This window comes from Pezoporus occidentalis, unplaced genomic scaffold, assembly GCF_034315485.1.
Source record: "Pezoporus occidentalis ecotype Australia unplaced genomic scaffold, CSIRO_AGI_Poc_V1 ctg1011, whole genome shotgun sequence".
NCBI lineage: Eukaryota > Metazoa > Chordata > Aves > Psittaciformes > Psittacidae > Pezoporus > Pezoporus occidentalis.
Genome location: NW_026912793.1, coordinates 1 through 18,741, shown reverse-complemented (window position 1 = coordinate 18,741; position 18,741 = coordinate 1). Strand labels below are relative to the sequence as shown.

The 18,741-nt window shown below is 59.4% G+C and overlaps 2 protein-coding genes across 2 annotated transcripts; both read right to left on the bottom strand.

The window, feature by feature from the left end:
* Positions 1-359: 359 nt before the first annotated feature.
* Positions 360-5,029, bottom strand: DRAP1 (DR1 associated protein 1; the record flags this gene model as incomplete). Its single annotated transcript, XM_062613659.1, has 5 exons — positions 4,905-5,029; positions 3,854-3,926; positions 2,740-2,833; positions 2,347-2,466; positions 360-491 (listed from the first exon to the last, which is right to left on the bottom strand). Coding segments are annotated over exons 1-5 (461 nt in total), but the record flags the coding sequence as incomplete, so codon positions are not given.
* Positions 5,030-5,587: 558 nt separating this feature from the next.
* LOC134161115 (transcription factor p65-like) lies at positions 5,588-18,650 on the bottom strand (the record flags this gene model as incomplete). The annotated part of the gene is made up of 8 exons (XM_062613650.1): positions 5,588-6,198; positions 7,287-7,373; positions 8,299-8,379; positions 12,687-12,899; positions 15,169-15,273; positions 16,288-16,419; positions 17,959-18,050; positions 18,152-18,650. Coding segments are annotated over 8 exons (1,820 nt in total), but the record flags the coding sequence as incomplete, so codon positions are not given.
* Positions 18,651-18,741: the final 91 nt, after the last annotated feature.

Here is an 18,741-nt window from a genome sequence, read left to right as displayed (position 1 = left end):
CCCCCCCCAAACCCAACCAGGACCCCTCGACCCCCCCAAGACCCCCCCAACCCCATCCAGGACCCCCCAAACCCCCCCAAGACCCCCCCCAAACACCTTCAAGACCCCCCCCAAACCCATCCAGGACCCCTCAACCCCCCCCCAAACCCATCCAGGACCCACCAACCCCAACGCAGGACCCCCTAAACCCCCTCAAGACCCCCCCAAACACCTTCAAGACCCCCCAAAACCCATCCAGGACCCCTCAACCCCCCCCCCAAGACCTCCCCAACCCCATCCAGGACCCCCCAAACCCCCTTAAAGCCCCCCCCAAACCCATCCACGACCCCCCCCCACCCCCCAAGGACCCCCTCCACCACCTCCCATTTGGAATATTGGGGTGCCCCCCCCCCCCCCCCACCTCCTGCTCCGTGTCCGTTCCTGACTGTTTGGGATCCTTCCCCTTCCCGCCGGGGCCCCCGTTCTTCCGACCAGCTCCGGGGCGACGACCCCTGGAAGGACACCCCCCCCCCCCAAAGACATTGGGGACCCCCCATTGTAACCCACAACACCCCAATGGAAAGGACCCAGGTATTGGAGACACCCCCCCCCCCCCCCCAAGACATTGGGGACCCCCCATTGTAACCCACAGCACCCCAATGGAAAGGACCCAGGTATTGGAGACACCCCCCCCCCACAAAGACATTGGGGACCCCCCATTGTAACCCACAGCACCCCAATGGAAAGGACCCAGGTATTGGAGACACACCCCCCCCCCCCAAAGACATTGGGGACCCCCCATTGTAACCCACAGCACCCCAATGGAAAGGACCCAGGTATTGGAGACACCCCCCCCCAAGACATTGGGGACCCCCCATTGTAACCCACAGCACCCCAATGGAAAGGACCCAGGTATTGGAGACACCCCCATCCCCCCCAAGACATTGGGGACCCCCCATTGTAACCCACAGCACCCCAATGGAAAGGACCCAGGTATTGGAGACACCCCCCCCCCACACCCCAAAGACATTGGGGACCCCCCATTGTAACCCACAGCACCCCAATGGAAAGGACCCAGGTATTGGAGACACCCCCCCCCCCACCAAAGACACTGGGGACCCCCCATTGTAACCCACAGCACCCCAATGGAAAGGACCCAGGTATTGGAGACACCCCCCTCCCAAAGACATTGGGGACCCCCCATTGTAACCCACAGCACCCCAATGGAAAGGACCCAGGTATTGGAGACACCCCCCCCCCCAAAGACATTGGGGACCCCCCATTGTAACCCACAGCACCCCAATGGAAAAGACCCAGGTATTGGAGACACCCCCCCCCCACCAAAGACATTGGGGACCCCCCATTGTAACCCACAGCACCCCAATGGAAAGGACCCAGGTATTGGAGACACCCCCACCCCCCCCAAGACATTGGGGACCCCTCATTGTAACCCACAGCACCCCAATGGAAAGGACCCAGGTATTGGAGACACCCCCCCCCCAAAGACATTGGGGACGCCCCATTGTAACCCACAGCACCCCAATGGAAAGGACCCAGGTATTGGAGACACCCCCCCCCCAAAGACATTGGGGACTCCCCATTGTAACCCACAGCACCCCAACGGAAAGGACCCAGGTATTGGAGACACACCCCCCAACCCAAAGACATTGGGGACCCCCCATTGTAACCCACAGCACCCCAATGGAAAGGACCCAGGTATTGGAGACACCCCCCCCCCCAAGACATTGGGGACCCCCCATTGTAACCCACAGCACCCCAATGGAAAGAACCCAGGTATTGGAGACACCCCCCCCCCAAAGACATTGGGGACCCCCTATTGTAACCCACAGCACCCCAATGGAAAGGACCCAGGTATTGGAGACACCCCCCCCCCCCAAAGACATTGGGGACCCCCCATTGTAACCCACAGCACCCCAAAGGAAAGGACCCAGGTACTGGAGACACCCCCCCCCCACACCCCAAAGACATTGGGGACCCCCCATTGTAACCCACAGCACCCCAATGGAAAGGACCCAGGTATTGGAGACACCCCCCCCCCCCAAGACATTGGGGACCCCCCATTGTAACCCACAGCACCCCAATGGAAAGGACCCAGGTATTGGAGACACCCCCCCCCACACCCCAAAGACATTGGGGACCCCCCATTGTAACCCACAGCACCCCAATGGAAAGGACCCAGGTATTGGAGACACCCCCCCCCTCCATGGGATCCAGTGGTTTGGGGATCCCCTCCCTGTACCCCATTCCCATAGGGAACCACTCTCTCATCGATCCCCCCCTTCCCTGTGGCACCCATATGGGGATGTCAGGGGGGTCCCATATGTTGGGGGGGGGGGGATCACCCACCTGCGGGGCCCCCTCTCCCCATCACCATGGGGCTCCTCGCCTTCCCCCTGCATATCCGGCACCGCGGCCACCAAATCCTTAAGGAAATCGAACTGCTGCTCCAGCTCGATGCATTGCTTCCTATGGGACAAAAAAGGGGGGGGGGATATGTGGGTCAGCAGGCCACGCCCCCCAACATCAAACCACGCCTCCTTCCCCATAAGCTCCGCCCCCCCTCTCTCCTATAAGGCTTAAAGAGGGAATGAGATAATCAAGGCATGGAGCCATGCGGATGCTCCTAAATGGGTCCTGAGTACCCCAAGGGCCTCCCCAACCCCCCCCCCCTTAACAAATGGGGCCCAGGGACCCCAATGGGACCTGGGTGCTAAGGTGGAGGGTGGGGGGGGTGCTCACAGGTGGGACGTGGTCATGGTCTTGGCGTTGCGGGACTGGGTGACGTGACAGGCCTTCCGCAGCAGTGACTCCAGGAAGAGCTCCAGAGCCCGGGCTGGGGTGCTAAGGACCCCCACGGACACCCCCTGGCACCCATGGGTACCAATGGGCACCCATAGAATCGCATAAACCACGATGGACACCCATGAAACCCTAGGGATCCCCAGAGCCACCTCCACATGGGCACCCATAGATCTGCACAGACCCCACCATGGGCACCCATAGGCCCCCACAAACCCCGATGGACACCCATGAAGCCCTAGGGATCCCTACAGACATCTCCCCCTGGGCACCCATAGACCCCGCCATGGGCACCCATAGACACCCATAGGCACCCATAGACCCCCATAAACCCCAATAGACACCCATAAAACCCTAGGGATCCCCAGAGCCACCTCCCCATGGGCACCCATAGACCCCTACAGACCCCGCCATGGGCACCCATAGGCCCCCATAAACCCCAATGGACACCCATAAAACCCTAGGGATCCCTACAGACATCTCCCCTTGGGCATCCATAGACCCCGCCATGGGCACCCATAGACACCCATGGGCACCCATAGACCCCCATAAACCCCAATGGACACCCATAAAACCCTAGGGATCCCCAGAGCCACCTCCACATGGGCACCCATAGATCCCCACAGACCCCACCATGGGCACCCATAGACCCCCATAAACCCCAATGGACACCCATAAAACCCTAGGGATCCCCACAGACACTTCCCCCTGGGCACCCATAGACCCCCACAGACCTCCCCATAGACACCCAGAGAGCTCCCATGGACCCCAACCCCTTTGCCAGCCCATGGGGAACCAGGCCCCAAGTGCACCCCAATCCCCCACCCATGGGGAACCAGGCCCCAATCCCACAGGATCCAGGGCTACCCATAAGCAGGGGGGACCACGATGACATGGGAAGGACTCAAAGGGCTGGGGGCCACCCAGGCCTCTGGAATAGGGGGGGGCCTCAGGAGGGATGGCACTGGGGAGCACCCATGGGTGCAGAGGTGGTGGGGGGACACCCCGATACCCATGCTGGGGTGACCCCGGTGCCACTACCCCATAAGGATACAGATGATGACGGGGACGGCGGCCGCCACCTTCCCGATCTCCTCATCCGTCTGCATGATCTTCTTGATCCGTGCCTGGGGAGCAGGAGGGAAACTGAGGCATAGCCACGCCCCCCTCCCCAAGCCACGCCCCCTCCCCTAACCACGCCCCCTCCACAACCACGCCCCCTCCCATAATCACCTCCCCCCTCTATCCTTTTATATGGGCCTGAAAAGGACCACGCACAAGCCACGCCCACTCCCCTAACCACGCCCCCTCCCATAATCACCTCCCCCCTCCATCCCTTTATATAGGCCTGAAAAGGACCACACACAAACCACGCCCCCTCCCCTAACCGCGCCCCCTCCATAACCACGCCCCCTCCCATAATCACCTCCCACCTCCATCCTTTTATATGGGCCTGAAAAGGACCACGCACAAGCCACGCCCCTCTTAAACCACGCCCCCAACCCCCTTTACAAAGGGGGGGCTCCCTGCACAAGCCACGCCCCCTCACATAACCACGCCCCCTCCATCATTTGATATGATGAAGGGGACCACGCACAACCCACGCCCGCCTTAAACCACGCCCCTAATTGAGGCCACACCCCCCAACACCTTACAAAGAGGGGCTCCTTACAGAAGCCACACCCCCAAGCCTATGCCACGCCCCGTTGCCATGGTCACGAACCCCACACCCCGTCACGTGGACCTGTAGGCACCGCCCCCTGCACAAAGCCACGCCCCCTCCCGTAAACCACGCCCCCTCCATCGTTTTATATGGTGATGAAGGGGACCTCGCGCCCTCTTAAACCACGCCCCCAATCGAGGCCACGCCCCCCCACCGGCCTTTAAAAGGGGGGGCTTCCTACAGAAACCACGCCCCCAATCCGACGCCACGCCCCGTTGCCATGGTCACGAACCCCACACGCCCTCACCTGGGGCCATAGGCACCGCCCCCTACACAAACCACGCCCCCCCCCAAGCCACGCCCTCACGCACTCCCCTCCCCGTTGCCATGGTGATCACCCCCCACCCCACTTCCGCCTCAGGCCCCGCCCCTCCCCGCTGACCGGCGGGAACCGCGCATTGTATTTCTTCTTCTTGCTCGGCATCGCCCCGGTTCCGGTTCCGGTTCCGGTCCGGTTCCGGTCCCGCTGCGGGCCCCGGCCCCGCCTGGGCCTCTCCTTTCCTCCGCTCCGGTGCCGCGGCCCTGCCGCCGACAAGCCCCGCCCCTTCCGGGGGGGGTGTGGAAACAAGCCCCGCCTTTTCCTCTTGTGGCTCCGCCTCCCGCGGGGGCTGCGCTTTGCGCACGGCCCGCAAGGGCACCCATGCAAACCACGCCCCCCCGTTAAAGCCACGCCCACAAACCAAAGCTGGCTCATACCATTTATTGGGGGGGGGGTAATAAACGGGGGGGGTGTGTGTGTAAATCCTTCCGCTCCCCCCCCATAAGGCACTTTGGTTCGGGGGGGCGGGATTAATGCTGGTGAGGGGGGGGGCCTGAGGGCTCCCAGTGAACCCCAGTTGCTCCCAGACATCCCCCCCCCCGTAGGCACTTGGTTCCTTCCCAGTCACTCCCAGTTCTATACTGGGAGTGCTCAGTCCCATCCAGACCCCCCCCCATTGCCCCCAGTTGCCCCTAGAAGCCTCCCAGTAGCCCCCCAGTAACCCCCTAAAAGGCTCCCCATAGGCCCCCAGTTCCCCCCCCCCACCCCCCCATTAAACCCTCCCAGTAGCTCCCAGTGCCTCCCAGTTAGGAGGAGGGGAAGTGGCTGAGCAAAGCACTGAAGTCCAGGTCCCCCAGGGAGGGCAACGAATCCTCGGGGTCCGCCCCCCCCCCCAAATCAGGGCACCCCCCCCCTACATCCGCTCCCCCCATCACTTCCACCCCCCCACTCCCAAACTGGGACCCCCCAACCCCAAACTGGGACCCTGCCCCCCCAAACTGGGCCGCCCCCCCCCCTCCCCCAGCCCCGTCCCCCCCCTGCACCAGGCGAGCGATGGCTTCGGGATACGACATCAGCATGGCCGGGGGGGGAGCGGGTACCCCGCCACCTCCTCCATCCGCCCCCCCAAAAGCCAATGGGGGGTCCCCAAAAGGCGGAGGGGTGGGATCGGGGGGCCCCAGCAGCCGCTGCACCTCGGCAGCGTTGATGGTCTCCAAGGGGGGGAACTGGGGGTCCCCCAAGAGCACCCCCAGGTCCAATGGGGACACCCCCCCCCCCGCGTCCGGAATGGAACCTTCCTCAGCCACCTGCAGCTGCAGCAGGGCCTCGGCCAAGGGCTCGGCTGCGGGGGGGGGCGGGGCCGGGGGCGGAGCTTCCCCCAGCGCCCCCCCCGGGACCCCGAAACAAGGGGGGGGGGCTGTGAAGAAGAGGAGGGGGAGGGGGGCTGGAGCAGTTACAGTGATCCCAGTGCCCCCCAGTAGCCCCCCAGTAGCTCCCAGTAGCCCCCCAGTAGCTCCCAGTAGCCCTGAATAGCTCCCAGTAGCCCCCCAGTAGCCCCCCAATAGCTCCCAGTAGCTCCCAGTCACTCCCAGAGCCCCCCAGTAGCTCCTAGTAGCCCTGAATAGCTCCCAGTAGCCCCCAGTAGCCCCCCAGTAGCCCTGAATAGCTCCCAGTAGCCCCCGAGTAGCCCCCCGATAACTCCCAGTAGCTCCCCCAATAACTCCCAGTCACTCCCAGCGCCCCCCAGTAGCCCTGAATAGCTCCCAGTAGCCCCCGAGTAGCTCCCAGTCAATCCCAGTGCCCCCCAGTAGCATTGAATAGCTCCCAATAGCCCCCCAATAGCTCCCAGTAGCCCCCAGTAGCTCCCAGTAGCTCCCAGTAGCCCCCAAGTAGACCTGAATAGCTCCCAGTAGCCCCCCCAGTAGCCCCCAATAGCTCCCAGTAGCCCCCCAGTAGCTCCCAGTCACTCCCAGTGCCCCCCAGTAGCCCTCCAATAGCTCCCAGTAGCCCCCCAGTAGCTCCCAGTCAATCCCAGTGCCCCCCAGTAGCCCCCCAATAGCTCCCAGTAGCCCCCCAGTAGCTCCCAGCCACTCCCAGTGCCCCCCAGTAGCCCTGAATAGCTCCCAGTAGCCCCCCAGTAGCTCCCAGTCAATCCCAGTGCCCCCAGTAGCATTGAATAGCTCCCAATAGCCCCCCAATAGCTCCCAGTAGCCCCCAGTAGCTCCCAGTCACTCCCAGTAGCCCCCCAGTAGCCCTGAATAGCTCCCAGTAGCCCCCCCAGTAGCCGTGAATAGCTCCCAGTAGCCCCCCAGTAGCTCCCAGTCACTCCCAGTCCCCCCAGTAGCCCCCCAATAGCTCCCAGTAGCCCCCCAGTAGCTCCCAGTCAATCCCAGTGCCCCCCAGTAGCATTGAATAGCTCCCTATAGCCCCCCAGTAGCCCCCCAATAGCTCCCAGTAGCCCCCCAATAGCCCCCCCATCATTCCCAGTGCCCCCCAGTTTCTCACCCATGGAGGGGGGGGGCTGTGGGGCCGGGCAGGGCCGCGAGGGCACCGCGAAGCGCCGGGGGGGGCGGGGCTCGGGGGGGGCGAGACCTGGGGGGAGGGGGAGGGAAGAGGGAGGGAACGTCAGGGACCCCCCCACGGGGACCCCAAATATCCCCCCTAGGGCCCCAATAACCCCTCTGGGGACCCCAATTCCCCCCTAGGGCCCCAATAACCCCTCTGGGGACCTCAATACCCACCCCCCAGGGACCCCAATACCCCCCTAGGGCCCCAATAACCCCCCTGGGGACCCCAATACCCCCCAGGGACCCCAATACCCCCCTAGGGCCCCAATAACCGCTCTGGGGACCCCAATAACCCCCCTGGGGACCCCAATACCCCCCAGGGACCCCAATACCCCCTTAGGGCCCCAATACCCCCCTAGGGCCCCAATAACCCCTCTGGAGACCCCAATAACCCCCCCCAGGGACTCCAATACCCCCCTAGGGCCCCAATAACCCCTCCAGGGGACCCCAAATACCCCACTAGGGCCCCAATAACCCTCCCAGGGACCCCAAATACCCCCCTTGGAACCCAAATACCCCACTAGGGCACCAGTAACCCCCCCAGGCACCCCAAATACCCTCCTAGGGCCCCAATAACACACTCAGGACCCCAAATACCCCCCTAGGGCCCCAATAACACACTCAGGACCCCAAATACCCCATAGGGACCCCAATAACACACTGAGGACCCCAAATAGCTCATAGGGACCCCAAATACCCCCTCTAGGGCCCCAATAACCCCTCCAGGGGACCCCAAATACCCCCCTTGGAACCCAAATACCCCACTAGGGCACCAATAACACCCCCAGGCACCCCAAATACCCCCCTAGGGCCCCAATAACCCCCCCAAGGACCCCAAATACCCCCCTAGGGCCCCAATAACACACTCAGGACCCCAAATACCCCATAGGGACCCCAAATACCCCCTTAGGGCCCCAGGACCCCCCCATTGCCTCCCCTGCGCCCCCCACCGGGCATTGGGCTGCGCTGCACGAAGGAGCGGAAGGTGTCCCGGGTGCGCTTGCGCTTCTCCTCGATGCACTGCAGGTCCCCTGCAACCAGTAACACCAGTAAGGGACCAGTGACACCAGTAAGGGACCAGTGACACCAGTAAGGGACCAGTAACACCAGTAAGGGACGAGTGACACCAGTAACGGAGCAGTGAGAGACCAGTAACACCAGTAAGGGACCAGTGACACCAGTAAGGGAGCAGTGACACCAGTAAGGGACCAGTGAGAGACCAGTGACACCAGTAAGGGACCAGTGACACCAGTAAGGGACCAGTGACACCAGTAAGGGAGCAGTGACACCAGTAAGGGAGCAGTGACACCAGTAAGGGACCAGTGAGAGACCAGTAAGGGAGCAGTGAGAGACCAGTAACACCAGTAAGGGACCAGTGACACCAGTAAGGGACCAGTGACACCAGTAAGGGAGCAGTGACACCAGTAAGGGAGCAGCGACACCAGTAAGGGACCAGTGACACCAGTAAGGGACCAGTGACACCAGTAAGGGACCAGTGAGAGACCAGTAACACCAGTAAGGGACCAGTGACACCAGTAAGGGACCAGTGACACCAGTAAGGGACCAGTGACACCAGTTAGAGACCAGTAACACCAGTAAGGGACCAGTGACACCAGTAAGGGAGCAGTGACACCAGTAAGGGAGCAGTGACACCAGTAAGGGACCAGTGACACCAGTTAGAGACCAGTAACACCAGTAAGGGACCAGTGACACCAGTAAGGGAGCAGTGAGAGACCAGTAACACCAGTAAGGGACCAGTGACACCAGTAAGGGAGCAGCGACACCAGTAAGGGAGCAGCGACACCAGTAAGGGAGCAGTGAGAGACCAGTAACACCAGTAAGGGACCAGTGACACGAGTAAGGGAGCAGCGACACCAGTAAGGGAGCAGTGAGAGACCAGTAACACCAGTAAGGGAGCAGTGACACCAGTAAGGGACCAGTGACACCAGTAAGGGACCAGTGACACCAGTAAGGGAGCAGTGACACCAGTAAGGGAGCAGCGACACCAGTAAGGGAGCAGCGACACCAGTAAGGGAGCAGTGACACCAGTAAGGGACCAGTGACACCAGTAAGGGAGCAGTGAGAGACCAGTAACACCAGTAAGGGAGCAGTGACACCAGTAAGGGACCAGTGACACCAGTAAGGGACCAGTAACACCAGTAAGGGAGCAGTGACACCAGTAAGGGACCAGTGACACCAGTTAGAGACCAGTAACACCAGTAAGGGACCAGTGACACCAGTAAGGGACCAGTGACACCAGTTAGAGACCAGTGACACCAGTTAGAGACCAGTAACACCAGTAAGGGACCAGTGACACCAGTAAGGGACCAGTGAGAGACCAGTAACACCAGTAAGGGAGCAGTGACACCAGTAAGGGACCAGTGACACCAGTAAGGGAGCAGTAACACCAGTAAGGGACCAGTGACACCAGTAAGGGAGCAGTGACACCAGTAAGGGACCAGTAACACCAGTAAGGGACCAGTGACACCAGTAAGGGACCAGTGACACCAGTAAGGGAGCAGTGACACCAGTAAGGGACCAGTGACACCAGTAAGGGACCAGTGACACCAGTAAGGGACCAGTAACACCAGTAAGGGAGCAGTGACACCAGTAAGGGACCAGTAACACCAGTAAGGGACCAGTGACACCAGTAAGTGACCAGTGACACCAGTAAGGGAGCAGTGACACCAGTAAGGGAGCAGTGACACCAGTAAGGGACCAGTAACACCAGTAAGGGACCAGTAACACCAGTAAGGGAGCAGTGACACCAGTAAGGGACCAGTAACACCAGTAAGGGAGCAGTGACACCAGTAAGGGACCAGTAACACCAGTAAGGGACCAGTGACACCAGTAAGTGACCAGTGACACCAGTAAGGGACCAGTGAGAGACCAGTAACACCAGTGAGAGACCAGTGAGATACCAGGGAGAGACGATCCCCATGCCCCCTATCTCCATATCCCATGTCCCATATCCTCATAACCCCACATCCCATAACCCCATATCCCTGTATCCCGATCTCCCCCTATCCCACATCCCCATATCCCTACCCCATGTCTCTATCCCTATCCCATATCCCTATCCTATATCCTTGTCCATATCCCTATACCTATCCCATATGCTTATCCATATCCCTATCGCTATCTCATGTCCATATCCCTATCCCATATCTATACCCTATATCCATATCCCATATCCCTATCCCATATCCGTATCCCATATCCCTATCCCATATCCATATCCCTATCCCATATCCCATATCCCTATCCCATATCCTTATCCATATCCCATATCCCCATCCCATATCCCTATCCCATATCCGCATTCCATATCCCTATCCCAATCCCATATCCATATCCATATCCCCTATCCCCTATCCCTATCCCATATCCCCAATCCCATATCCCTATCCCATATCCATATCCCTATCCCGTATCCTTATCCCTATCCCATATCCATATCCCATACCCATATCCCTATTCCTATCCCATATCCTTATCCATATCCCATATCCCCATCCCATATCCCTATCCCATATCCGCATTCCATATCCCTATCCCAATCCCATATCCATATCCATATCCCCTATCCCATATCCATATCCCATATCCCAATCCCATATCCCTATCCCATATCCCCTATCCCATATCCCTATCCCATATCCCCAATCCCATATCCCTATCCCATATCCATATCCCATATTCGTATCCCATATCCCTATCCCATATCCATACCCCTATCCCTATCCCATATCCTTATCCCTATCCCATATCCCTATATCTATCCCATACCCCATATCCCTATCCCATATCCATATCCCTATCCCTATCCCATATCCTTATCCCTATCCCATATCCATACCCCTATCCCTATCCCATCCCTATATCTATCCCATACCCCATATCCTTATCCCTATCCCATATCCCTATATCTATCCCATACCCCATATCCCTATCCCATATCCATATCCCTATCCCGATCCCATATCCTTATCCCTATCCCATATCCCTATATCTATCCCATACCCCATATCCTTATCCCTATCCCATATCCCTATATCTATCCCATACCCCATATCCCTATCCCATATCCATATCCCTATCCCATATCCTTATCCCTATCCCATATCCATATCCCTATCCCTATCCCATATCCTTATCCCTATCCCATATCCCTATATCTATCCCATACCCCATATCCCTATCCCATATCCATATCCCTATCTCTATCCCATATCCTTATCCCTATCCCATATCCCTATACCTATCCCATATCCCTATCCCATATCCGTATCCCTATCCCCATCCCATATCCTTATCCCTATCCCATATCCCTATCCCATATCCATATCCCTATCCCATATCCATATCCCATACCCATATCCCTATCCCATATCCTTATCCATATCCCATATCACCATCCCATATCCCAATCCCATATCCATATCCCCTATCCATATCCCTATCCCATATCCCTACCCCATATGCCTATCCCTCCCCCATGTCTCTATCCCTATCCCCTATCCCAACCCCCTATCCCCAATCCCAATCCCCAATCCCCTATCCCAATCCCTCATCCCCTATCCCCTACCCCATACCCCTACCCCCATCCCAATCCCCTATCCCCTACCCCCTATCCTATTATCCCAATCCCCTATCCCCAATCCCCTATCCCTATCCCATATCTCTATCCCTATCCCAATCCCCCACCTCCTATCCCATCCCTTATCCCATCCCCTATCCCCAATCCCAATCCCCTATCCCATCCCCTATCCCATCCCATATCTCTATCCCTATCCCAATCCCCCACCCCCTATCCCATCCCCTATCCCCAATCCCCATCCCCTATCCCCAATCCCCACCCCCTATCCCATCCCCTATCCAATCCCCTATCCCCAATCCCCATCCCCTATCCCAATCCCCAATCCCCATCCCCTATCCCCAATCCCCATCCCCTATCCCATCCCCTATCCCCAATCCCCAATCCCCATCCCCTATCCCAATCCCCAATCCCTATCCCCAATCCCTATCCCCATCCCCAATCCCCATCCCCTATCCCCAATCCCCATCCCCTATCCCCAATCCCCATCCCCTATCCCAATCCCCATCCCCCATCCCCTATCCCATCCCCTATCCCCAATCCCCAATCCCCATCCCCTATCCCAATCCCCAATCCCCATCCCCTATCCCATCCCCTATCCCCAATCCCCTATCCCCAATCCCCATCCCCAATCCCCATCCCCTATCCCCAATCCCCAATCCCCATCCCCTCTCCCACTCCCCAATCCCCATTCCCCCCCTCCCCAAATCCCCGTTCCCCCGATCCCCATTCCCCCCTCACCCTGATGGGGCAGGTAGCGGAACTCCACTGGGGCGCTGCGCTGGCGGTCGGACGGGCGCTGCAGCTCCATGCGGACGCTGCGCGGGTGCCGGAGGCCGGGATCCAGGAACGCGGGCGTCCGGAACACGATGGCGACCTGGCGGTGGACGTCGGCCTGCGCGAAGGAGCCGCGAGCTTCCCAGCCCTCGGCCCAGAACCGCACCTCGATGTCCTCTGGGGGGGGGGGGACACCGTGGGTGGGGGGGACCCATGGGTGGGGGGGACCCATGGGTGGGGGGTACCCATAGGGTGGGGGGGAGCCATTGGGGGGGGCAGCCATTGGGGGGGTACCCATGGGTGGGGGGTACCCATAGGGTGGGAAGGGAGACATTGGGGGGGTACCCATACAGTGGGGGGGCAGCCATTGGGGGGGGTACCTGTAGGGTGGGGGGGCAGCCATTGGGGGGGGGGCATCCATGGGTGGGGGGAACTCATAGGGTGGGGGGTACCCATGGGTGGGGGGGGCAGCCATTGGGGGGGGAAACCATGGGTGGGGGTACCCATAGGGTGGGTGGTACCCATAGGTGGGGGGTACCCATGGGTGGGGGGGTACCCATAGGGTGGGGGGTACCCGTAGGGTGGGGCGGCAGCCATTGGGTGAGGGGGGCATCCATGGGTGGGGGGTACCCATAGGGTGAGGGGGCATCCATTGGGGGAAAGCCATGCGTGGGGGTACCCATGGGTGGGGGGGCAGCCATTGGGTGGGGGGCACACATAGGGTGGGCAGCCATTGGGGGGGGTACTCGTAGGGTGGGGGGTACCCATGGGTGGGGGGTACCCATAGGTTGGGAGGGGGCATCCATTGGGGGGGGTACCGGTAGGGTGGGGGGGCAGCCATTGGGGGGGGTACCCATAGGGTGGGGGGGGAGCCATTGGGGGGGGGTACCCATAGGGTGGGGGGGAGCCATTGGGGGGGTACCCATAGGGTGGGGGGGAGCCATTGGGGGGGGGTACCCATGGGTGGGGGGTACCCATGGGTGGGGGGGCAGCCATGGGGGGGGGGGCATCCATGGGTGGGGGGTACTCATAGGGTGGGGGGTACCCATGGGTGGGGGGGGCAGCCCTTGGGGGGGGGGAAGCCATGGGTGGGGGTACCCATAGGGTGGGGGGTACCCATGGGGGGGGGGCAGCCATTGGGTGGGGCCACACGAAGGGTGGGGAGGGCAGCCATTGGGGGGGGGGCATCCATGGGTGGGGGGGCACCCATGGGTGGGGGGCAGACATTGGGGGGGGCAGCCATGGGTGGGGGGTACCCATGGGTGGGGGGTACCCATAGGGTGGGGGGGGAGCCATTGGGAGGGGGGCATCCATGGATGGGGGGCATCCATGGGTGGGGGGGCAGCCATTGGGGGGGGGCATCCATGGGTGGGGGGTACTCATAGGGTGGGGGGTACCCATGGGTGGGGGGGGCAGCCATTGGGGGGGGGGAAGCCATGGGTGGGGGTACCCATAGGGTGGGGGGTACCCGTAGGGTGGGGGGGCAGCCATTGGGTGAGGGGGGCATCCATGGGTGGGGGGTACCCATGGGTGGGGGGTACCCATAGGGAGAGGGGGCATCCATTGGGGGAGGGGGGAAGCCATGGGTGGGGGTACCCATGGGTGGGGGGGCAGCCATTGGGTGGGGGGGGGCCATTGGGGGGGCACCCATGGGTGGGGGTACCCATAGGGTGGGGGGTACCCGTAGGGTGGGAGGGGAGCCATTGGGGGGGTACGCATAGGGTGGGGGGTTTTGGGGTGATTCAGGTGTGTTTCGGGGTGATCCAGGCTGTTTTGGGGTGATTTTGGGGTGGTTTTGGCTGTTCTGGGGTGGTTTTGGCTGTTTTAGGGTGACTCGGGTGTGTTTTGGGGTGATTTTGGGGTGATCCGGGCTGTTTTGGGGTGATTTTGGCTGTTTCGGGATGATTTTGGGGTGTTTTGGGGTGATTTTGGCTGTTTCGGGGTGATTTTAGGGTGATCTGGGCTGTTTTGGGTTGATTTTGGGCTGATTTGGGCTGTTTCAGGATGATTTTGGGGTGTTTCGGGGTGATTTTGGGGTGTTTTTGGCTGTTCCAGGGTGATTTTGGGGTGTTTCGAGGTGATTTTGGGGTGTTTCTGGCTGTTCTGGGTTGATTTTGGGGTGTTCCGGGGTGATTTTGGGGTGATTCGGGGTGATTTTGGGGTGTTTCGGGGTGATTTTGGGGTGTTTTTGGCTGTTTCGGGGTGATTTTGGGGTGTTTCGGGGTGATTTTGGGGTGTTTTGGGCTGTTCCGGGGTGATTTTGGGGTGTTTCGGGGTGATTTTGGCTGTTCCGGGGTGATATTGGGGTGTTTCGGGGTGATTTCGGGGTGTTTTTGGCTGTTTCGGGGTGATTTTGGGGTGTTTCGGGGTGATTTTGGGGTGTTTTGGGCTGTTCCGGGGTGATTTTGGGGTGTTTCTGGGGTGTTTTTGGCTGTTTCGGGCTGACCTTTCTGCACTTTGTCGCACAGGAGGAAGATCTCGTCCCCCCCCCGGCAGCTCCCACAGTTCCGGTTCACGCGGCAGATCCGCAGCTCGGCCGCGCTGGGGGCGCCTGGGGGGGGGCACAGGTCATGTGGGGTCACAAGGGGTCATGTGGGGTCATAGGGGTCACCTAGGGTCCCATGGGTTCATGTGGGGTCATAGGGGTCACTTAGGGTCCCATGGGGTCATGTGGGGTTATAGGGGTCACCTAGGGTCCCATGGGGTCATGTGGGGTTATAGGGGTCACCTAGGGTCCCATGGGGGTCACCTAGGGTGCCATGGGGTCATGTGGGGTCATAGGGGTCACCTAGGGTCCCACGGGGTCATGTGGGGTCATAGGGGTCACCTAGGGTCCCATGGGGGTCACCTAGGGTGCCATGGGGTCATGCAGGGTCATAGGGGTCACCTAGGGTCCCATAGGATGCCATGGGGTCATGCAGGGTCATAGGGGTCACCTAGGGTCCCATGGGGTCATGTAGGGTCATAGGGGTCACCTAGGGTCCTATAGGGTCACATGGTGCCATAAGGGTCAAGTGGGGTCATTTGGGGTCACGCAGACTTATATGGGGTCCCTAAAGTGGGTTATTGGGGTCCCAGGGGGTATTTGGGGTCCCAGGTGGGAATTTGGGGTCCCTGGAGTGAGCTATTGGGGTCCCAGGGGGGTTACTGGGGTCCCAGGGTGTTACTGGGGTCCCGGGGCGGGGTATTTGAGGTCCCAGGGGGTATTTGGGGTCCCAGGGGGCTTATTGGGGTTCCAAAGGGGGTATTTTGGGTCCCAGGGGGGTTATTGGGATCCTAGGGGGGTTACTGGGGTCCTAGGGGACTTATTGGGGTCCCAGGGGGGGTTATTGGGGTCCCGGGGGGGGTTATTGGGGTCCCGGGGGGGTTATTGAGGTCCTGGGGGGGGTATTTGGGGTTCTAAGGGGAATATTTGGGGTCCCGGGGGGGTTATTGGGGTCCAAGGGGGATATTTGGGGTCCCAGGAGGGAATTTGGGGTCCCAAGGGGGTATTTGGGGTGCGGGGGGGGTACTGGGTTCCCAGGGGGGTATTTGGGGTGCAGGGGGGGGTATTGGGGTCACTCACGGTTGTCATAGACGGGCTGGGACAGGAGGGGGGGCAGCGGGAGCCACCCCCCCCCCGCACCCCGCACCCACACCTGGAAGCAGAGCCGCACCGAGCTCAGGTCGTACTCGCCCCCCCGCTGCTCTGCTGGCACTGGGAACCAGTAGGGACCAGTGTTAACCAGTATGGACCAGTATAGACCAGTATGGACCAGTGTTAACCAGTATGGACCAATGTCAACCAGTATGGACCAGTATGAACTGGTATGGACTGGTATGGATCAGTACGGACCGATGACATCCAGTATGGACATCAAGTAGTATAGACCGGTATGAACCAGTATGGACCGGTATCAACTGGTATGGATCAGTACAGACCAGTATGGACCAATGCCAACTGGTAGGAACCAGTATGGACCGTTATCAACTGGTATGGACTGGTATGGATCAGTATGGACCGATACAGACCAGTATGAACGTCAACTGGTATGAAATGGTATAAACCAGTATGGACTGGTATCAACTGGTATGGATCAGTACGGCCCCATACAGACCAGTATGGACACCAACTGGTATCGACCAGTATGAACCAGTATGGACCAGTATCAACTGGTATGAATGGGTATGAATCAGTACAGACCAATACAGACCAGTATGGACCAACATCAACTGGTATGGACCAGCATGAACCAGTATGGACCAGTATCAACTGGTATGGATGGGTATGAATCAGTACAGACTGACACAGACCAGTATGGATCAACGCCAGAATGAATGGTACACATTGGTACAGACCAGTATGGACTGAAATGGACCAGTACATACTGGTATGGACTGGTTTGGACTGGAATAGATCAGTACATACTGGTACGGGCCAGTACGGACTGGAATGGACTAGTATATACTGGTATGGAGTAGTTCGGACCAGTACAGACTGGAATAGACTGGTATGGACCAGAATGAACAGTACACACTGGTACAGACTGGAATGGACCAGTATGGACTGGAATGGACCAGTACATACCAGTACGGAGCAGTATGGACTGGAATGAACCAGCGCATACCGGTACGGACCAGTTTGGACTGGAATGGACCAGTCCATAATGGTACGGACCAGTCTGGACTGGAACGGACCAGTACATACTGGTACGGACCAGTTTGGACTGGAATGGACCAGTACACACTGGTATGGACCACTACAGACTGGAATAGACCAGTCCATACTGGTATGGACCAGTTTGGACTGGAATGGACCAGTCCATAATGGTATGGACCAGTCTGGACTGGAATGGACCAGTACACACTGGTATGGACCAGTACGGACTGAAATAGACCAGTCCATATTGGTATGGACCAGTTTGGACTGGAATGGACCAGTCCATAATGGTATGGACCAGTCTGGACTGGAATGGACCAGTCCATAATGGTATGAACCAGTCTGGACTGGAATGGACCAGTACACACTGGTATGGACCAGTACGGACTGGAATGGACCAGTCCATAATGGCATGGACCAGTCTGGACTGGAATGGACCAACATGGAGCCCCCAAAACCCTACAGCATCCCCCCCACCCCAGCATCCCCAAGAGCCTCCCAGCATAAACCAGTATAAACCCAACTGAAACCACTCCCCCTCCCAGTCCCCGTCCCCCCCCCCCCCCCTTTCCCAGTGCTCCCAGTGCTCCCAGTTACCATTGAAGGGGTTGTTGTTGGTGCGGATGCGCTCGGCCACGGCCGCCTCCAGCTCCCGCTTCTTCACGCACTGAATGCCCAGGTTCTGGAAACTGAATGGGAGGAAAAGGGGGGGGGGGGGGGGGGTTTCACCCCATAGATTTGGAGGGGGGGGGGGAGGTCCCAGCCCCACACTTGGGGGTCCCAGCCCCACCTGTGCACGCTGCGCTCGGGGGGCAGCTCAGCCTCGTAGTAGCCGTCGTGGCAATCCTTGCCCACCAGCTCGTGGGGGTGAGGGCGATGGGGGGGGTCCTTGGTCACCAGCGACACCCGCACCCGGCTCGGGCCCCGGTAGTTGTTCACCTGGGGGGGGGGGGAATGCACTGGGTTGGACTGGGTTGGACTGGTTTGGACTGGTTTGGACTGGGTTGGACAGGTCTGGATTGGTTTGGACTGGTTTGGATTGGATTGGACTGGTTTGGATCGGTTTGGACTGGTTTGGATTGGTTTGGAGTGGTTTGGATTGGATTGGACTGGTTTGGGTTGGTTTGGACTGGTTTGGATTGGATTGGATTGGTTTGGATTGGATTGGACTGGTTTGGATTGGATTGGACTGGTTTGGACTGGTTTGAAGTGGTTTGGATTGGATTGGACTGGTTTGGATTGGATTGGACTGGTTTGGATTGGATTGGACTGGTTTGGAGTGGTTTGGACTGGTTTGGATCGGTTTGGAGTGGTTTGGATCAGTTTGGAGTTGTTTGGATTGGATTGGACTGGTTTGGACTGGTTTGGATTGGATTGGAT